General features: G+C 46.0%; 1 protein-coding gene across 1 annotated transcript in view; it reads right to left on the reverse strand.

Annotated features, from left to right (window-relative positions):
* The window catches only part of Kat2b (lysine acetyltransferase 2B), a gene marked incomplete at its 5' end in the record, with an annotated part of 71,164 nt that overhangs the window by 2,376 nt on the left and 48,667 nt on the right, over nt 1-20,121 (reverse strand). The window contains 8 exons of the mRNA XM_029563515.1: nt 3,490-3,574; nt 3,673-3,736; nt 3,955-3,991; nt 5,682-5,796; nt 11,412-11,555; nt 13,131-13,241; nt 16,755-16,881; nt 18,188-18,396. Coding sequence (XP_029419375.1) covers nt 3,490-3,574; nt 3,673-3,736; nt 3,955-3,991; nt 5,682-5,796; nt 11,412-11,555; nt 13,131-13,241; nt 16,755-16,881; nt 18,188-18,396 — 892 coding nt within the window. The remainder of the gene's footprint in view (nt 1-3,489; nt 3,575-3,672; nt 3,737-3,954; nt 3,992-5,681; nt 5,797-11,411; nt 11,556-13,130; nt 13,242-16,754; nt 16,882-18,187; nt 18,397-20,121) is intronic.

Here is a 20,121-nt window from a genome sequence, read left to right on the forward strand (position 1 = left end):
CAGTGTTCTTAACCACCGAGCCATCTCTCCAGCCCCGAAGAAAACAGTTCTTAAATCTTCAAGGATTTTACATAGCATCACAGCCATGCTAACATTAAAAGGACCATGACTAGTCTTCTGTTCTCATGTCTACCACACAAGGAGGCTTAGGAGATCAGCTTGGCAGAGTGCTGTGTGCTCGGATTTCAGTGGAACCCGGAAGACACAGAGCAGGTGGAGCACTGAACGTATTAATCACTGAAAACAATCAGGCTGAGCTCGTTTTACTAAATTCACGGTTCTTTTGGTGATACACAGAGAGAATCAGATATTAATGCATCTTCAAGTACGTCAGTGACCTACACGTAAAATAGTAAACAATAAATGAATTTTGTTCCAGGCTCCATCAATGAACTCAACATGACCAACTTTACTGAATAATCTTTTTTTCCCCTAAAATTCATAAGCCTAAGAACTGGAGAGATGGCTCAGTGGTTAAGAGCACTTGCTGCTCTTCCTGAGGACCCAAGTTAGGTTCCCAGCATCCAAATGGGATGGCTTACAACTGCCTCTAACTCCAGCCCCAGGAGGATCCAACACCCTCTCTGGTCTCTGAAGACACTGCACTCACATGCACAAGCCCACACTCACACACACACATGTACATATAATTTTAAAATAAAGATTAAAAAAATCCTTAATAAGCCTTGTATAACTTGTAAAATATGTTTTCCCAATATATCTTGCTTCAAATTGTATTATTCCACAAGAGAAAACAGTGCTCCATCTGTACTACACTATGGGGAGCCAATCCTGGTGATGCTCCCGCACCTTTAACTGCAGCACTCTGAAGGCAGAGGCAGGCAGATCTCTGTGAGATCCAGGCTAGTCTGGTCTACATAGCGAATCCCAAGTAAGATGGGACTACAGTGATAACCCGTCTCCAAAATGACCACCCACCTACCCCCAAAAGAAAGAAAAGACACCGTGGTGGCTTCCTCAGTCCTAACTTAGAACTAAATTAAAGAACATTGTGCAGTGCTGCTGGGCTTGGCAGCCCACACCTTTAATCTCGGCTAACACCTTTAATCCCAGCACTCTGGAGGCAGAGGCAGGCAGATCTCTGTGAGTTTGAAGTCAGTCTAGTCTGCAGGCCCACAGTGAGACCTTGTCTCAAAACAAAACAAAACAAAACAAAACAAAACAAAACCAAAAAACAACAACCAAAAAAAAAAAGCCAAACAAGAAGAATTTCACGCAGGTGGTAAGATGCTGACATTTGCATGGTTGCCAGACCCAGTCTTTCGGGCTGGTTCAATCACTTAAAAAGTGCAATTGTATGGGCTTTCCAGAGGGGGAAAGTTTATAACCAAATAACACCAGCATTACCTCTTAATAAGTAAATTTATATACAACATCCCCCACCCCCAAATGAGGACAAATTCATTTGCATCAAAATCTTAAATCCAAGTCATGCCTGCCTGATGGTGCATGCCTTAATCCCAGCACTTGAGAAGCAGAGGCAAGTGGCTCTCTTTGAGTTCGTGGCCAGCCTGGTCTATATAGCGAGTTTCAGGTCAGCCAGTGCTGTATAATGAGACACTGTCTCAAAAAAAAAAAAGAAAAAGAAATATTAGTACAAAAGCTCTTCAAGCTCTTTTTTTTTTTAAGGAGTGCTAAAATAAAATGTAAAGGGCCCAAAATGTAGCTAGCAGAGACAAAGCTGGAATTAGAGGCAGTCGGGCCTTCCAGAGTAACTACAGCCATTTCCAAATACTTCATTCCCAGACATCCTCCGTCTCCTAAAGCACCAGATGGCCTCTCTCCTCGGCTAGCTTAGATTCTTTCAATTGACCAAATGAATGGGTTAAAAAGAAACATGGAGAGGTGGCAGATGGCTCAGTCAGTAAAGGTGGCTTCCACCAATACTGATAGACCTGAGCTCAATACCCAGACTCCACATGATGGAAGAAGAGAGCCACCGACAGCCAGTTGACCTCTGACCTCTACACATGTGCCACGGCACCCACACACCCAAATACATGCACATACCTGCACACAAAATAAATAAAAATGACTAAAAGAAAGAACCAGCCAGGCATGGAAATGCACGTCTTTAATCCCAGTATTCAGGAGGCAGAGGCAGGCGGATCTCTGTGAATTCGAGGCCAGCCTGGTCTACATAGTGAGTTCTAGGGCAGCTGGGGCTACAGGGAGACCCTGTCTCACAAGGGAAAAAAAAGACCTATGGAAACATCATTAAATGATTCTATTTTTCTTTTCCCTCCCTCCCTGTCCCAACCTGGGAACTGTAGGTAAGCAGGTAACTGTGCCTAGAAATCCATGGGTAGGGAACTCATACTCAGCTCAGACTATTCAATGTCCACTGAATATCTCCTTAAGTGAGACACGTTAAACTCTGTCCATATAAGAAAAGAGATTTTAGAATGTGAGAAAGAAAAGAAATGCTACTGAAACCTTCCAACAATTACACATGACGTGGTGCGGCACTGATTGCCACGGGAACATCTGTAAGTCACTCAGTCCCCGAGGAGCCAGTGGGCCTCCCTCCATTCTTCCTTTCCCATCTGGCACTTAGAACAGATCCCAAGGAGGAAAGAGACTAGGCTCTGGCTCTGGTTTCAGCTGGTTGTCACAGGCACATTGCCAAGATCCCTGGGATCTAAATAAAGTCAGAAAGAGAGAAGTAACGCCACAAAATTGTCCTCTGACCTCACACATGCGCCTTGATGGGCCCCCACCCCTTCCACTCACATTAAAAAAAGGGGGGGAGGGCTGGAGAGATGGCTCAGCAGTTAAGAACATGACTGTTCTTGCAGAAGACCCAGGTTCGGATCCCAGCACCCACATGGCAGCTAACAACTGTCCATAACTCCAGTTCCAGGGGATCCAACAGCCTCGTCTGTCCTCTGAGGACAGTGCATGACACAGGTGAGCTTACCTACATGCAGGCAAAACACGCATACACATAAAATAAAAATGATAAAATATTTTTTAAAATGCTTTCTTAAAAAGACATATACATAGTTATGTGTTCTATAGTTAACTTCATTAACTAGAGTTCTTCCCTCTGAACGTGCAGCGAGCGCTCCAGCGGCTTACTGCACCTTGGTTCCTGCTACCATGAAAAACTTTAAAAAATAATAATCATGAAAAACAGACTCAAACCACATGAGAAGGATAAAACCTGGCATTTTTCCATCTGCAGCCCAGTGGGTAGACTACACATAGCACCCTGTGTCCAGGAAGTCAGTTTGCACACGCAGAGCCACCTACAGCTCAGGTGTCCACCTGTACCCTGCAACTCAGGTCCAACATGTACAGAAAGGCCCTGATGAGAAGCCACAGCCCTTCCACAGAGCGTGGACCCCCATCACACACCCCTACCCTGCCATGGAGAAGGACAAGTCCACCTCAGCCACCATCCGACCCCCACACCACCCACCATCAAGAGTTTTAAATGTATACTCAGAAGTGTGATGGCATTACCCATGGGGAACCTTATAACTTCATAGTACCCCGGAGCTTCTGTTCTCTTCACGGGTTCCATGAAGGGCCAAGCGCTTTGATGACTCTTGAGTGGAGAAAAAAAAAGACAGGTATCTCACACGGAAATGCCACATGGAAATCATTTCAGAACAGAAGCGAGAGGTGAGGACAAAGAAGACTCACCTTCACCTGCTGCAGGATGCTCTTGAGGGTGTTGTAGAGCTGCTCGGGGTCTCTGGGGTCTTTACTTGAAAAGAACAGAGAAAGAGGAGCAAGGGTTAGCGTCCGCCCTCTTGGCCTCGTGACTGCTTAGCTCGGTCTTACAAAACTCTGAACGTGGAGCCAGTCTAGGACTGAGGAACACTGACGCCCACCAGCTGAGGTGCTCTTCCTTCCGTCCTTTGGCCCTTTTCCTCTCAGCGCTGGAAGGGGCCACTCCCAGGCCACCTAGCCCACCTCACTTACCTTTTGTCTTTTCCACTCGGCTTCCAGCCCGTCTCTCCTATATGTCAACAAAATTAAACACTAAATGAGAACTGCTTTGGGTCAAAAGAGTAACATACTTAATACTTATCAAAAGCATCACAAATGACAGCCGTCTCTTAATAAACACCTATTTGAGGAAACCATAATGAAACTCGTGGCATCTGTTTGCTTTCTCACACAGCTTACAACACAAAACTCTCTCTGACTGACACGTTTTAGGGTCTGTTTGTCTGTTCCTTTGTCTGTGGTGCTGGGAACTGAACCCAGGACCTCACATTAACACTGAGGTAAGTGCTCTATCCAGCTGATTAGTGTTTGTTAAAGCAGGAACACCAACCCTTCAGGAGAATTCAGAAAAAAAGAAGAAAATCCAGCACTGTATTTTTTTAATGGAGGTTGAATTACTGCTAAGCACCAGGACAATGAGAAGCTACGATTTTCTGTTATTTTATCTCCGAAGAGCAGTGTTCTGGTCTCTGTTTCATTTGGCCAAGACCCTGCATGCAATGCCGATTGTTTACACAGATCTGAGTCTGAAGGATCCGATTTCCTCTCCTCTCCATAAAAGCTGGCCTACCCATAAGTCACTTCACGTCTCCCTCCAGTTCAGCCATCTATAAAGCAGCACTATAGAAAGTATCTGAACTGGTCATGTTAGCCCTCATAGCATTAGTTGATATTAAAAAGAAAAATAAGTCCAAGTAGCTAAACATAAGGGGGAAAAATAAATTGAAAATAAAAGCAAAAGAATGCTTGGCACTAGTCGGCTTTCAGCAACGGGGCAACTATGCCCCGCTAACGGCGGGAACGCAGCGGCATGGAGCCCAGGACTCAGGCAACAGGCGGACACTACGAAGCAGCCTGTCTTTCTTCTAGAGAATGTTAGTTTGCTTGATTTTTTTTAATTGAATCTTTAAGCCCAGTCTACACTGAGTTCAGGCCAGTTGGGGCTACAGGGAGACCCTGTCTCAAAAAGACCAACCAACCAACCAAATGAAAAAGACCTTGGGTTCAGACTTTATAAAATCGCCAAATGATACTCGATACCATCCATTTTGTATGGTTTAAATCCAATACAGCTTGTCTAGTGTATAAAAAGAATGCTCAGGAAAGCTACTGTAAACAAGATTCAAATAAATGATGTGACTCTCCACCACACACTGGACTAAGGGCGTCGGGCACAGTTTCTGCAGGTCACGCCTGTCGGTGGCAGGACGTGGACAGCTTCTAATTCTGACCTGTCATCTTCTGCATGCCAACTGATATAACCAGGACCCAATCATCCATGTGTAAATATAAAAACCTGCTATTTTTCATGCTAGTAATACATATTCCTAGCGCCCAGCACTGTGCACAGAGACCAGGCCTAATAAATTATGGATACTGATATCTGTTAACAATAAAAATTACAAAGGTCCTCTCTTTGGTTTGGGTTCGGAGGAGGAAAAAAGGCATTCAACAGCAAGTCTTCATGACTGCCCTCCCACCACAGTGTCTCACTCCACTGCAGGCCTCAGCACCCTCCTGCCTTTGCCTCGGAAGGGACGGGATCACAGGCATGTGCCGCCACATCTAACTTGCTGTCTCCTTCCAAGACCAAAAATACCATGAACAGACAGGAAAGGCAAAAGCTTTACTCTAGAAATGGTTTCAAGTGCCACATGGGATTACCAGAAGATTTTGCTTTTAAAAAGGTCTATACATACTAATTCCAGGAATGCTTTCTAGAGGAATCTGTCGAACTCCATCTCTGAAACACGAAAGCCCAGGGTACACTTTTCGAATCTGGGCTTGTCTTCTTTCTATCAGTTTTTTAATTATCTGAAAAGCACAGAGAGAAAGTGCGTTTAGTCAAAGAAGCCACGCCGTGCTCTGGGGCAAGCCAGATAAACGAAGGAGATGATGTCGCACCCACGTGGCGGCTAGCAACCATTTTAACTCCAGTTCCGGGGGAGTCTGACACCCTCTTCTGATCTCTGTGGGCATTGCACGACACAGGTGCACTTACATACATGCAGGTAACACACTCATATACATAAAATAAAAACAGTAAATAAGGGCCAGGTGTGGTGGCAGATGCCTTAATCCCAGCACTTGGGAGGCAGGGGCAGGTGGATCTCTATGAGTTCGAGGTCATCTGGGGCTATAGGGAGGCTCTGTCTCAAAAAGACAAAAAAAAATAAATAATAACGACACAGGTGCACTTACATACATGCAGGTAACACACTCATATACATAAAATAAAAACAGTAAATAAGGGCCAGGTGTGGTGGCAGATGCCTTAATCCCAGCACTTGGGAGGCAGGGGCAGGTGGATCTCTATGAGTTCGAGGTCATCTGGGGCTATAGGGAGGCTCTGTCTCAAAAAGACAAAAAAAAATAAATAATATATAATAAAAAATATATATAAATAAAATGCCTCTCAAAGGCTGGACACAACTTATGCTGTCTGCATTGAAACAAAGAGGGGAGGAGAGAGGAGCGGAGGGCAGGGGAGGGGGAGAAGGGAAGGAGAGGAGGGGGGAAGGAGGGACGGGAGGGGAGAGAGTGGGAGATCCCTTAAGCACTGTAACTGACAGAAGCCACTGGGCTGATTCCAACAATGAGTGTGGCATTTTGTTTACTTTGTAAAATAATTCCTAAAGTAACTTAGGTAGCTAATTCCAAGAGACTGAATTTCCCTTTGAAAACAAAAACATCAGCAAAAAGGTCAGGTTCCTAACTGCCTTATTTCAAACACACGTCTGGGAGTCACAACAACATGAACACAAAATCTGTCCCGTTAGAGAGCACAAAGCGAGCGGAACTGATGAAGGGCACACTCAGTAAATCCAGGTCAGTGCTGCCCACTAAGAAACACAACTCGGGGCTAGAAAGGTGGCCCGGTGGTTAAGACGGCTCTATCAGAGGAGTCCAGTTCCCAGCAGCTCACAACCACCTGTAACTCCAGCTCCAGGGGCTCCAACACCCTCTTCTGGCTTCCATGGGCACCCACATACATGTGCGCATACACAGGCACACACATAAATGAACAGTTTTGCAAAGAAATACAGTGTGAACTATTCATATTATTCAAATTTCCTACCAAGCCATATTTTTTATTTTTATTTTATGTGTATGAGTGTTTTGCCTATATGTATATAAGTGCACCATGTGTGTGCCATGCCAGCAGAGGCAAGAGGACATTGGATATTGGATATCCAATGAGTTAAGGAGATTCTGTGTCACTGATTGGGTGCTGGGTCCTCTGTAGGAGCAGCCAGTGCTCTTAAATGTTGAGTTCTCTCTCCAGCCTGCAATATTTTTTAAAAGTGAAAAGAAACAGATGAAATACACTTTAATCATGTTTCTTATTTAATACACTATCCAAAATATAGTTATAAATATAGTCAAGGAAGAAATGGAGACAACTTTAAACTCTTTAATCTGTAACAGAGGCTTCAGAAACCACTGTTGTCTGTTTACCACATGCCCCAGTCTTGAGTAGTCATACATCAGGTTCTTGGTAGTAGTGTGTGGGCTGCGGCTACCACTCTGGACAGGACTGATATCGAGGACGTGTCTGTCTCTCTCTCTCTCTCTCTCTCTCTCTCTCTCTCTCTCTCTCTCTCTCTCTCTCTCTCTCTCTCTCTCTCGCCTCCCCCCCGCCCCGTGATGCTGGGGATACAACCCAGGGTCTGATATCGAGGACGTGTCTCTCTCTCTCTCTCTCTCTCTCTCTCTCTCTCTCTCTCTCTCTCAGGGTCTTAGGCACGGTAGGCAAGTTCTCTATCACTGAGCCACACTAGACCACAGCCTGGCCGTTTTGGAGGACAACAGGCTTTCCCTTAGGAGCCAGTGCTTAAGATGCAGGACATGAGTCTGCATGTGGTCCACCTGTGCAGCTGCGGACACGTTTCCCCACTTCTACGTGGACACCTTCACCTGATTCTGTGCTCCTGTGCACTCATGGGTAAGAAAGTCCTCAATAAACACAGCCTGTTTCCTGTCATTATTAAAACCTATCTTACGCAAGGGGTTTTTCACAGGTGGAGTTTGGGGTTTTGGAGTATTTTGGATTTTGGATTTTCACATTAAAGATCGTCAATCAGTTAGGTCAATGGAAGTAGTTCAAAATTTTTTCAGAATCTGAAATACTTTGGGTCATAAGTCTTTTGGAAAAGGGATACCAAGCCTGTCTGCACAAAAAAATATAGTACTTTGGGGCTAGAAAGATGGCTCAGTGGCTAAGAGCACTGGCTGTTCTTAATGAGGACCAAGGGGTCAGTTCCCAGCATCCACATACCAACTAACAACCATCTGTAACTCCAGTTCCAGGGGATCTGATGCCCTCTTCTGACCTCTGCAGGCATTTCAATGACATGTGTGCACTTACATCCATGCAGGCAAACCACTAATATACATAAAACAAAAAACTTTTAAAATTAAATATAGTATTTTATTGCAGTGACTTCAGATTTTTTTAATTCATTTACTTTTACTTTTTGTGTTTATGATTTGCCTGCGTGTATGTAAGAGTACCAGTGTTGTGCAATGCCTGCGAAGGCCGTAGAGGGCGTCAGATTCCCTGGAACTGGAGTTACAGACAGTAGTTAGCCATCACGTGGGTGCTGGGAACTGAACCCACATCTTCTGAAGAGTAGTCAGTGCTCGGCGGATCTCTGTGAGTTCAAGACCAGCCTGGTCTACATAGTGAGTTCAAGGCCAGCCTGGTCTACATAGTGAGTTCAAGGCCAGCCTGGTCTACATAGTGAGTTCAAGGCCAGCCTGGTCTACATAGTGAGTTCAAGGCCTGCCTGGTCTACAAATTCATTTACTTTTACTTTTTGTGTTTATGATTTGCCTGCGTGTATGTAAGAGTACCAGTGTTGTGCAATGCCTGCGAAGGCCATAAGAGGGCATCAGATTCCCTGGAACTGGAGTTACAGACAGTAGTTAGCCATCACGTAGGTTCTGGGAACTGAACGCACATCCTCTGAAGAGTAGTCAGTGCTCGGCGGATCTCTGTGAGTTCAAGACCTGCCTGGTCTACATAGTGAGTTCCAGGACAGCTGGGGCTACAGGGAGACCCTGTCTCAAAAAGACCAAAAGAGTAGTCAGCGCTCTTAACCACTGCTGGGGTATCTCTCCAGCCCCAGGTCTCTTTAAAAAAAAAAATCTAGTTCAGAATACTGAAAATAAGCAACTATGAGAGTTCAGCCAGAGATGGGACATTTGTATGATCACCTCTCCCCCAAGCCTCAAGGACATCACAGAAGAGGAGATGGAAAGAGTACAGAGAAAGGCTGGCTACAGACAGGATCTCACAGCAGCTATGGAGTCAAGTGGGAGGGGCTCCCGATGCCCCACCCCTAGTTGAGAGCTCATAGAGGCTGATGGCTACTGAGGGAGGGAGACACTTTTCTTGGAGGCAGGGAGCATTGGTAGGTTGCCCACACCTGAGTGGATAACCCCCCACACATGTGCACATTGACTGGGCTGCACTAACTGGATTTAGTGGATTATTAAAGCACGGGGGGTGGGGGGGCTGCTTGTTGGTGCATGCCTTTAATCTCAGCACATAGGAGGCAGAGGCAGGTGGATCTCTGTGACTCGGAGGCCAGCCTGGTTGAGTTGAGTTCCAGTCCAGACATCATGAAGTTTAGAGATACATTGGTGGGGGCTGGACAGAAGGAGTGGGGAATGGATAGGACCATGATACATTGTCTATGTGTATGAAATTAAAAAAAAAAAAAACTAGGTTAACAGATCCAAAGTTATCCATTCAATGACATGTGTGAGAAACGGCTAGAGGCAAAGAGTGAGGGAGGAGGGGAGGAGGAAGGAGAGAGGGAAGGAGAGAGGGAAGGAGGGAGGGAGAGAAACAGACACAGAGACAGAGAGACAGTGACTGACAGGGATAGAGAATAGAGCCAAGGGGAGACAAAAAGAGGAGGTAAGGAACCAGCCTTGTCTTTACAAAAGCAGTTGGTAATCTAAAATAGCTCTGGCACCGGGCAGTGGTGGGACAGGGGCAGGTGGATCTCTGTGAGATCTAGGCCAGATCTAGGCCAGTCTGGTCCACATAGTGACTTTCAGGCAGGCTGGGACTAGGGAGACCCTAAAAATAAACAAGAAACAAAAAGCAACAACACCCCTAGGTAGGAAGGACTAAGCAGATCGTTCTTGGTAGGAATCTGCAGACTGTGCCGGGGGACTCCTGTGCTCAGTTACGGCTCAGGGAGGGTTTTGGAAGATCAGCACAGTGCCAGCTTGGCAGGCAAGCTGCCAGTATGACCAGAGCCCTGAGGCCAGAATGCCTCCTTGGGCCCCAGAAAACACTGAGGGAACGCAGCTCTGCAGAGAGAAGGGCCAGAAGTGCCTGCTGTGTGAGCCTCTTCATTGCCCTGCTTGGAACTCCCAGTTAATAGACATCTTTGACCACCAGGCAAAAGAGTTTTTATTTCCTAACTTAAAATGAAATGCCTTTGTTCACTTCTGCAGCAGCACATGAACATGTCTGCCCCCTTTACATAAAACACTCAGCGAGAGCCTGTTATCACAGGGCACAGCATGAGCGTCCCGGCCACTGGGTGGCTCATATCTGGTAAGTAAAAGAACTAGCATTAAGGGCACTGGGAGAAAGGCAGACGTCTTCTGCTGTGATTGGTCAGGAAGGAGCAGGACAGACTGAGTGACAGGAATGCTGGTTGGAGCTGCTGCAGCTGCGACACGGCAAGCTGCCAGGGCTCAGCTCAGAGCTCCAGCAAGCCCAGCGAGCTGAGGGAGCAGGGTGTTGGTCCTGGCTTCTCCCACAGAGCTCACTCATTTCCTAAGTGGCCTTTATGGACTCTTCGTTATGCCGTTCTGTCTTTTAAATTACTGTAGCCTCAGATCTAGGAGCCTTCCCCTTACCACTTCTCCTCTGTCAGCATAAAAGATGCCACGCGGATATCAGATAACAAACCACTTATTACTTCAAAGGCTAAGCCTTCAGAATTTGCAGTGCAAACGGAGAGCTTAATAAATGCCAAAAGAAATGCTTTGTGAGACAAATAATTCAATCCAAATGGGTGAGTCAAGCCAGTTCAAAGGGGGGTGGGGAGGGGCTCTGGAAGCCTGTCACCTGCCTGATGACAGGACACAGGGGACAGGGTAATGGATGAAGATCTAGAGGCTGAAGCCTCACCAGTGCCCTCTGAGAGTGCATTTAGGATGGAAGTAATGAGATAAGATTGCAAAGGGGTCCAGAACACAAAAGGCCATGAGCTGTGACATCAAAATGTCACTGTACTGTACACATTTTGTATTTTGCAGCAATCTAACAAACTCTGACGCAGTCAGGATGGTGACTTAGTGACATCCACTGGGCAAGTCCCTCCCCCAAACACACAGCCAGACTGTGAAATGCAGCCCACCCCAAGGCCCACCCAGCAAACAAGAAGGGAAAGTTTCACCTCCTTCTGCTTCTTAATGATGACGGAGAACTCCGTGTAGGGAATCCGAGGGTTTAGCTCACATCCCATTAAGGTCGCTCCTTCATAATCCTTGATGTAGCCAACATATTTGGTTTTGGGTATTTTAATTTCTTTGGAGAAACCCTATGGAGCAAATTGGTTCATTCATCAAAACCCTGTGATCACACTGCTACCGAGAGCCAGCTCTGGCAAGTACAGCGTAGGGGATTCAGATGGGTATCTTTCCCACCTCACTGCACTGGCCTCACTCTACTATTCTGAACAGCATCCGAAGAGAGTCACCCATGATGTGCAAAACCATCAGAAATCAAACAGTGCCAATAGGAAGCAAATGATATTTTTCAAATAGCACTAGTCACACACAAATTTAGATGAGGACGTGCCTCAGTGGGAGTGCTTGACTGACATGTTCAAGGCCCTATGTTCCTGCCCTACAGCAGGAAAATCCAACAAAATCCCACAATTTTTTATTTTTATTTCTTTTAATGTGTATGAGTATACTGCCTGCATGTTGTGCAGTGCCCCATGGGGGTCAGAAGAGGGTGTCGGATCCCCTGGAACTGGAGTTAAGGATGGTTGTTAGACACCATGTAGGTACTGGGAACTGAACCTGGGTCCTCTGCAAGAGCAGCAAGTGCTCTTAACTGCTGAGCCATCTCTGCAGCCTCCAAATCGTACAAATTCACAAGTTTAAAATGGTAACAGGTGCCCGGCCTGGTGGCACACATAGTCCCAGCACTTGGGAGGCAGAGGCAGGCGGATCTCTGCGAGCTCACGGCCAGCCTGGTCTACATAGTGAGTTCCAGGCCAGCTCGGGCTACAGGGAAACCCTGTCTCAAAAAGACCAAAAAATAAATAACAGGTAATAAGTAAATTAGGCTGAGCACGGTGGCATGTGCCTGTGATCTCAGCACTGAGGAGGCAGAGGTACGAGGGTCACAGGGTTCAGGCCAGACTGGGCTGTGTATAGAGAAAGACCTTATCTCCAAAATAAATAATAAATAAAGGTTCAACTTTGAATAATAAACATCACTGATATACTCTTCTCCCTAAAGCAGTGAGGTTGGGGAGATTTCCCTAGGATCCTTAATAAATCAATAACCAACATTGATCAATTCTCAAAAAACGCAGCAAGTAGCAACTTGCTATTGAAGAAATGAAATCTCTTCTTTTGAGACAAATGCATTTAAAGAAAATGACCACATGCTGGTGAGATGGCTCAGAGGGTAAGAGCATTTACTGTGCAAGCAGAAGGATCTGAGTTTGAACCCCCAGCACCTATGTAAAAGCCAGGCATGGCCTCAAATGCCTATAACCCCAGGGGAGTGAGAGCTAGGCGGACCTGGGAGCCTAGCCAAAGACAGCTTCAGGTTCAGTGAGAGATTGCCTCATGATAACAAAGTGGACAGCAACGGAGGAAAGCAGTGTCCTGTTTTGGCCTTCAAATGAGCATGGGGTGCGCACGCGCACACACACACACACACACACACACACACACACACACACACACGGTGCAGGGCTGGGGGGAATGGGATGGGAGGAGGGTAACAGGACACACTACACCAACCTGCTTCTTAAAGTACCCAATGGCATACTCAACACACACACACACACACACACACACACACACACACACACACAGTGCAGGGCTGGGGGGAATGGGATGGGAGGGGGGGTAACAGGGCACACTACACTAACCTGCTTCTTGAAGTACCCAATGGCATACTCATCCGCATAGGTGAGGAAATTCAGGATGTTGTGCTTGATGTGATATTCTTTCAGATGATTCATTAGGTGTGTTCCATAGCCCTTGGTGGGAGTTAAGACAGAGATGGACAGATTAACTTCTGGAGAAAAAAAAAAACTCCGACAAATGTGACAGAAAATGTAGCATATTTAGGAGTTGGTGGTTTTATGTATTTACCAACCAGGGTCTTTCTTCAAGGAACTAGAATATTAACAAACCTTTCTTACATGTCTGAACTTTGAAAAGGAATCACAAAACCAAAACATTCAAAATCCTTGCTTCGATATAAAAATCATCACTAGCAAATACAAATTCCTGGTGCTTTGAAAATGGCATAGCAACTTTACAGGCTCCTTGCTGAAATTACATAAAAGCTTTTGGAGTAAATGCTGATCCTGTGTAAACTTTGAAGTGTTTCAGAAGCTGAGCTGAGAGGAGGTATGTAAATGAACACTGCTGACCCTTATTAGCATATTTGAGGCATGTAAATGAACTGTCCTCTGTTCTCTAGCCTACTGACTGGTCTGAGTGTTTACTGTGTTCCACGCATGAGCAGCTCTCTAAGAGCCCTATCACAGAGCAGGCCTTCAGACTTGACTTTATCAGACTTTGCCAAAGAAAGGCCTGGGAAACCCAGAAAACACTGGAAACAAAAATAGGGGACGATGCTGAATAAACGAATGGTTTGTATATGGAAACAGGCTGGGTGTTCTGGTGCCCACCTGTAACTCTCGCACTGAGAAGGCTGAGGCAGGAGGGTTTTCCAAGGCCCATGCAGGCTACATAGTAATGTCCAATCAAGAGTGAGAGACTCTCTAAAATATATATAAATCATTAACTAAGGATATGGAACAGCGAAAAATAATGAAAGAACTTTTTCCCATTCAACATATGTGTGCATGTGTGTGCTTATATGCATACATATGACTTCTACCAATTCATACACTCTATTCAGCTGTGAATGACAAATCTCCATCTTCCCCTTCTCTTCTCTTCTCCTCTTCTCTCCTCTCTCTCTCTCTCTCTCTCTCTCTCTCTCTCCCCCTCCCCTCGCTCTGTTTTTGTACGCTTTGTTTACTTGTTTGGTTGGCTGGTTTTTGAGTCAGAGTCTCACTATGTAGCCCTGGCCGGCCTTTACCACACCCAGAAAATTCATTTTCTGAAGTGACCCTTTTAAGTCACAAGAAATGATTTTTTCTTTCCTAGTGCTTCCTACTGAGTTTGTGCTGTTTGGCCACCTTCCTTCAAGTCTTAATTACACGGTTTGTCAGGGGAGAAATGCCTTTCCTGGAAGCTGTAAGACAAAGTTTCCCGTTCATACTAAATACCTTCAATTTCCTTCTGTTCTGTCTAAGGTGTCCAGGGGCACCTTAATCAACCTTTCCAAACAAAGTGTGTGGTGTAGCTATCTTGCAAAGCAAAAGATTACATAAAAATTAAATGTCAAGGCCCATTTTCCAAGTCTTCTTTCTACGTGCAGTCAAACAAAACTTTCCTTTAAGTAAGGACCTCATCATTCTGGACATTTTTGGAACTATCCGGATATCTGGACACTTCTAAAATATAGCACTGCCTAAAGGCACAGTGAAAGAACTCCTTGAAACAGCACTAGAGATGCTGGGCATGGTGGCACACGTCTTTAATCCCAACACGCGGGAGGCAGAGGCAGGCAGATCTCCGTGAGTTCAAGGCCAGCCTGGTCTGCATAGAGAGTTCCAGGCCAGCTAAGGCTACAGGGAGACCCTGTCTCCAAAAAGAAAAAACAAAGAAAATACCAAAAGAAACCCCCAAATCAAAAAACTATGCCTGGTATGGGTATGGTGGTTCCTGCCTTTAATCCCAGCATTTACGCTGCAGAGGCAGGCATATCTCTGTGAGTTCCAGGAATACATAGCAAATTCCAGCCCAGACAGAGGCTACCGACATACTGAGACCCTACCTTAAAAAAGAAAAAAAGCAGCTGGGTGTGGTGGCGTTCACCTTTAGTGCCAGCACCTGGGAGGCAGAAGCAGGCAGATCTCTCTCTGTGTGTCTGAGGCCAGCCTGGTCTACAAAGTAAGACTGTGCCTCAACACAAAAGGCAAAAACAGGGCTAGGAGCAGTGGTATGTGCCTGTAATCCCTATAGGAGGATCAAGAGTTCAAGATCATCTTCGGCTATATGGTGAATGTGAGGCAGCCTCAGCTACATGAGACTCTGTCTCAGGAAAAGAAAAGAAGAAAAAGAAAAAAGAAAAAAAAAGGGGGGGGAGGGGGGGGGGGAGGGAGGGAGGGAGGGAGGCCAAAGTGCAGAAGTATCCAGAGCTGGCCTTCACACAGAAAATGGTTCTTCCATCCAGGACCTCATTTCTGGTTTCCACAAATGACAGTACATCTTTGAAACCAAAGGCCCGGCAGTGCCCTTAGATCTGCATTGCCTCATATAGAAGCCACTGGCCTTGTGCACCCCCGAGCACCTAAATGTGGCCAGTCCACTGAGACAGCGGGGACGGTCAACCGCACACTGCTTTCAAGCCTCAGCACAACACAAATGCTCTGGGTGATTCCTCATGACAGGCCACCTCAAGTGAAATGAGATACACTTGAAAACTTAATCTCCATTTTCACTTACTGTTTTTGAAATATTTCTATTAGGTAGTTTGACAGTGTCCATACGTGGCTCTTATGTACAGGCTGCAATATAATCCTCTTGAACAACTACCTCAGACCTTCCAAAAAGTGCTTGCAGTAGCCGTTAACTCCTGAGTGGCGTACGGTTCCACCACCCATAAAGGTTTGTCATGACACTCTTTATCGCTCCCTAGATGCCAAAAGCATAATCTTTTAAGACTGGAACAGTTTTCTTGTGAGCAACAGACTGGAATGTGAAAGTCTAGGGACGAGCTCTGTCTGCTCAGTTCATCTAGGCTTTTCCAGCCAAACCAAAGCAATCCTAAAAAAGCACAGCCAGAGTCCCCAGGGAGGATCTATGCCAAAGACAACATGGATGAGGGGGACCCAGCACAGTCCAAACAACTAGGGCTATAGCTGGAGTGCTTGCTTACCATGCATAAGGCTCTGGGTTCAGTCTCCCATCCACATACTTTAAAAACTAATCCCCTGAACCAAACCCACATAAACATTTTGTTCACATTTTTTAATTGAAATTTGCCATAACTTCTCCTCTGGAATTTCTTCAATCCTTGTTCGTCTTCATGGACAAGGTCATAAGAATCTTTCTAAAGTGTAAGCTGGCCAGATCATCTGTGTATCTGTCTGTTTATTCTATGTAAATTAATAACAAAACATATTTACTTTCAAACTTCCCTGTGCTACTAACTAGGATGCAGGATACAGGGTTATGCAGCAATCCAACACTCTGCCTAAAGGTCCATCAAAGCCGTGGTGCAGCCCTCCTGAGGGGCCTGGGTGAATTTACTGTCCCTCACACGCAGCAGTAGTGAGGGAATTCTAAGGGAGCCTGAACTCCACTTGGAGCCCCCTCTGGTCACAGCCCAGTGAGACCTTCCCGTACCCCACCCATCAATGAGCAGCCCCACCCTCTGCTTTGCTCCTAAGATCTTGGGTTTCCCTTACCTTGACTTGTTCATTTGAGGTTACGGCACAGAAAACGATCTCTGTGAATCCCTGCGATGGAAACATCCGGAAACAGATCCCACCAATGACACGGCCATCTTTAATTAAAGCAAGAGTTTTGTGTTTCCTGAAAGAGAGCAGGGTTACATCAAACTTTTACCTTCCTTGGTTTTATAGAAAAAGACTTGTTGAGATGTTGCTTGTTAACAAAGGAGAGCTGAGCTTCTGTGGAAAAATCGTCCATCTAGACACAAGCTCAGCAGGCCAGCCATTTCCTGGAACCCTTCAGCGCCAGCCTGACCTCATCGACGTTTTCTCCAGAACAAAGCAAGGATTCCTGAAAGAGTACACACCGAGGGGCTATGGAGCTGCTACACCCAATCCCATCCAATCCCATGAGCCACAGAGGCGGCCAGAGGGAGAGCTCAAAGCCATAGCTGAACATGGCCTTGCATTTCTGGAGTTTATGAATGCTCAGAAACATCATAGTAATTTGCAGAAAGAAACACAAAATCCACCATGCGACTTGTCAGTCCTGTGGAATGTCCTACCAGACCATCACCTCTCACTGCCAGCTGCCATGTGCATGGACCCTGGGTCACATGGGCAGTTTGGCTATCCAGGCTGAAACACAGCCAAACAGAGAACTTCAATTGCTTATTATTAGTTTTTGTGGATTTTGTTTTCCTTTTTGCAGTACTGGGGATTGAACCTCGGGCTGTGTGCATGCCAGGTCACCACTAAAACTGAGCTACATCCCCAACTCTGCATTTTTCCCCTTCCTTTTACAGTAATGAATTTCCTGACCTGTCTTAAATCCTAATAATTTTGCCATTGTTTACAGACCACATTGCCTGTTGGGTTGTACAGAGCTCCCATACACCGCAGGTATAGCCAACAGAGTTTTGGCACAACCCTACCAATGGGTATGTGGGCCACAACGGTACCTGGTTAGACACTGAAGCCAAGAACGCATTGACTGTGAAGAAAGACATCTCTTTGTCCCTGCTCACTTACTGCCACCATAAATGAGGTACAGGAGCGTCGCCCACAGTTTATTGTTAATTTTTTATTACGTTTATTTATGTCGTGGGGGTGGCATGGCACATATGTGGAGGTCAGAAGACAACTTGCAGAAGTCAGTCTCCTTCCACCAAGTGGGTCTCTAGATCAAACCCAAGTCATCAGGCTGGGTGGCAAGAGCCCTTTATACCCTGAGCCATCTCGCCGGCCCCAGCAATTTAAACTGTAAAGCCTCATAACTATTAACAAGAACCTTTGCAAGTTGTTGACAAGCTAACCTTTGTGCTTTTGACATGAAATCATCTTGACATGGCTCCTCAGCTGACAGGAAGCAGCAGGACTCCTCAGGCTGCCAAGGCTGAGTTTAGCTATGTAAAAGAAGGAACTAAGGCAGAGCGAGATGAACTTACGGGTCAAACACGAGCCGGGTGATGTACTCTTTCGGCATCCGGGGCAGCTGGTGGGAGAACACGTTCTGCAGGCCCACCAGCCACATCAGGAGCCTCTTGTTTGGTTTCTGGTTCAGAGAATTGCCGACCACGTGGAACTCAATGACGCCCCTGCGCTCCTCCAGCCGTGCTGCCTCGTCTCTGGCTGAATGTGCTGACAGAAAATTGGTCTGGGACGCAGGAGACAAGAAAAGATTACACCACTTTCTGACAGCGTTGGGCTGGAGGAAGTGAAAGCTGTGGTCTCTTTCTCTGCTCCAGTGAGATGTGCTTGGGGGTTTCAGGGTCCTGAACACACGTGCGGGAGGGCAGCCATGCACGCACCCTCAGCCCCCACAGGTTATGAAGGTTATGGGGAGACAGATGGCTCAGTGTATGAAGAGGCCTTCTTGCACGCTCATGAGGACTAGAGTTCAGATTCCAGCACCCACTTAATAAGCTGGGCAGCCTGCAAACTCCTGTAACCCCAACTCTGAGGAGGGCAGACACTGGAGGATCACAGGAGCTCGCTGACTTCCCGCCTAGCTGACTTCCCGCCTAGCTGAGAAAAGGTAGCCCCAGGCTCTGGGAGAGACTCTGCCTCAGAGGAATAGGTGGACTGACATAAGAGGACCCTGGACATCCTCGTCTGGCTCTGCCTGTATGCAGGCATGGGGCACCACACACCAGTGAGCACACATGCAGACACATACACACATACATAAAAGTGGATAAAGCATTATGAGACATCTGCAAAGAACATGTGGATGTGGATGCTATTTGGTGTGAATTCACACCACTAAACTTTTATCTTTTTCAAACAGGTTCTTGCCAGGTAGCTTAAGCTAGCAAACTAACATCCTCCTGCCTCAGCATCCTGATTGACAGGAGGCATGCACCACCACACCTGCACCCACATAAATGCCGGGGATGGGAGAGGAGCATGGTCACCTGCCTGTAATTCATTGCTCAAAAGGTTGAGCTAGGGTTTTCCCTGTACCCCAGCTGACTTGAAACTTGCTATGTGGACCAGGCTCCACCTACCTCTGCATCCCAACTACAGGGATTAAAAGGTGTGCACCACCACACCTGGCCATATTTATATGCTTTTTCAGAAAAACATGCAAACACCTTTAATCCTGGCACTTAGGAGGCAGAGGCAGGGAGATCTCCGTGAGTTCGGGGCCAGCCTGCTCTACATAATAAGTTCCAGGCCACCTGGGGCAACAGGGAGACCCTGTCTCAAAAACACTTAAAAAAAAAAAAAGAAAATGCTTTGTTATTTTTATGTTATGTGTATGCGTGTTTTGCCTGCATGCATGGAAGTGTACCCATGTCATGCAATGCCCACAGATGTCAGAAGAGGGTGTCAGATCCCCTGGAACTGGAGTTGCTGAGAGTTGCTAGCTGCAACATGGATGTTGGGATTGGAACCTGAGTCTTCTGCAAGAATAGTCAGTGCTAATAACTTCAGAGTCATCTCTCCGGCCCCATATTTATATTCTTTTTTGAAAAAATATTTTATTATTGAGCCAGGTGTGGTGGCGCACACCTGTAGTCCCAGCACTTAGGAGGTAGAGGCAGGCAAATCTCTGTGAGTATAAGTCCAGCCTGGTCTATAAAGTAAGTTCCAGGACAGATGGAGCTTACAGGGAGACCCTGCTTCAAAAAGACTATACATATATCTAGATATATAATAGAAGGCCAGATTTAGATAGATTTTAGATAGATGTATAGATAGGTAGATGATAGATAGATAGATAGGGATATTAGAGAGAGATACATAGGTAGATAGATAGATAGATAGATAGATAGATAGATAGATACATAGATAGATAGATGGATGATGGATGGATGGATGGATTAATGGAAGGATAGGTAGATAGAAAGAAAGAAAGAAAAGGTACGTACATAGG

The sequence above is a fragment of the Nannospalax galili genome, unplaced genomic scaffold (assembly GCF_000622305.1).
Source record: "Nannospalax galili isolate Female #2095 unplaced genomic scaffold, S.galili_v1.0 scaffold215, whole genome shotgun sequence".
NCBI classification, from domain to species: domain Eukaryota; kingdom Metazoa; phylum Chordata; class Mammalia; order Rodentia; family Spalacidae; genus Nannospalax; species Nannospalax galili.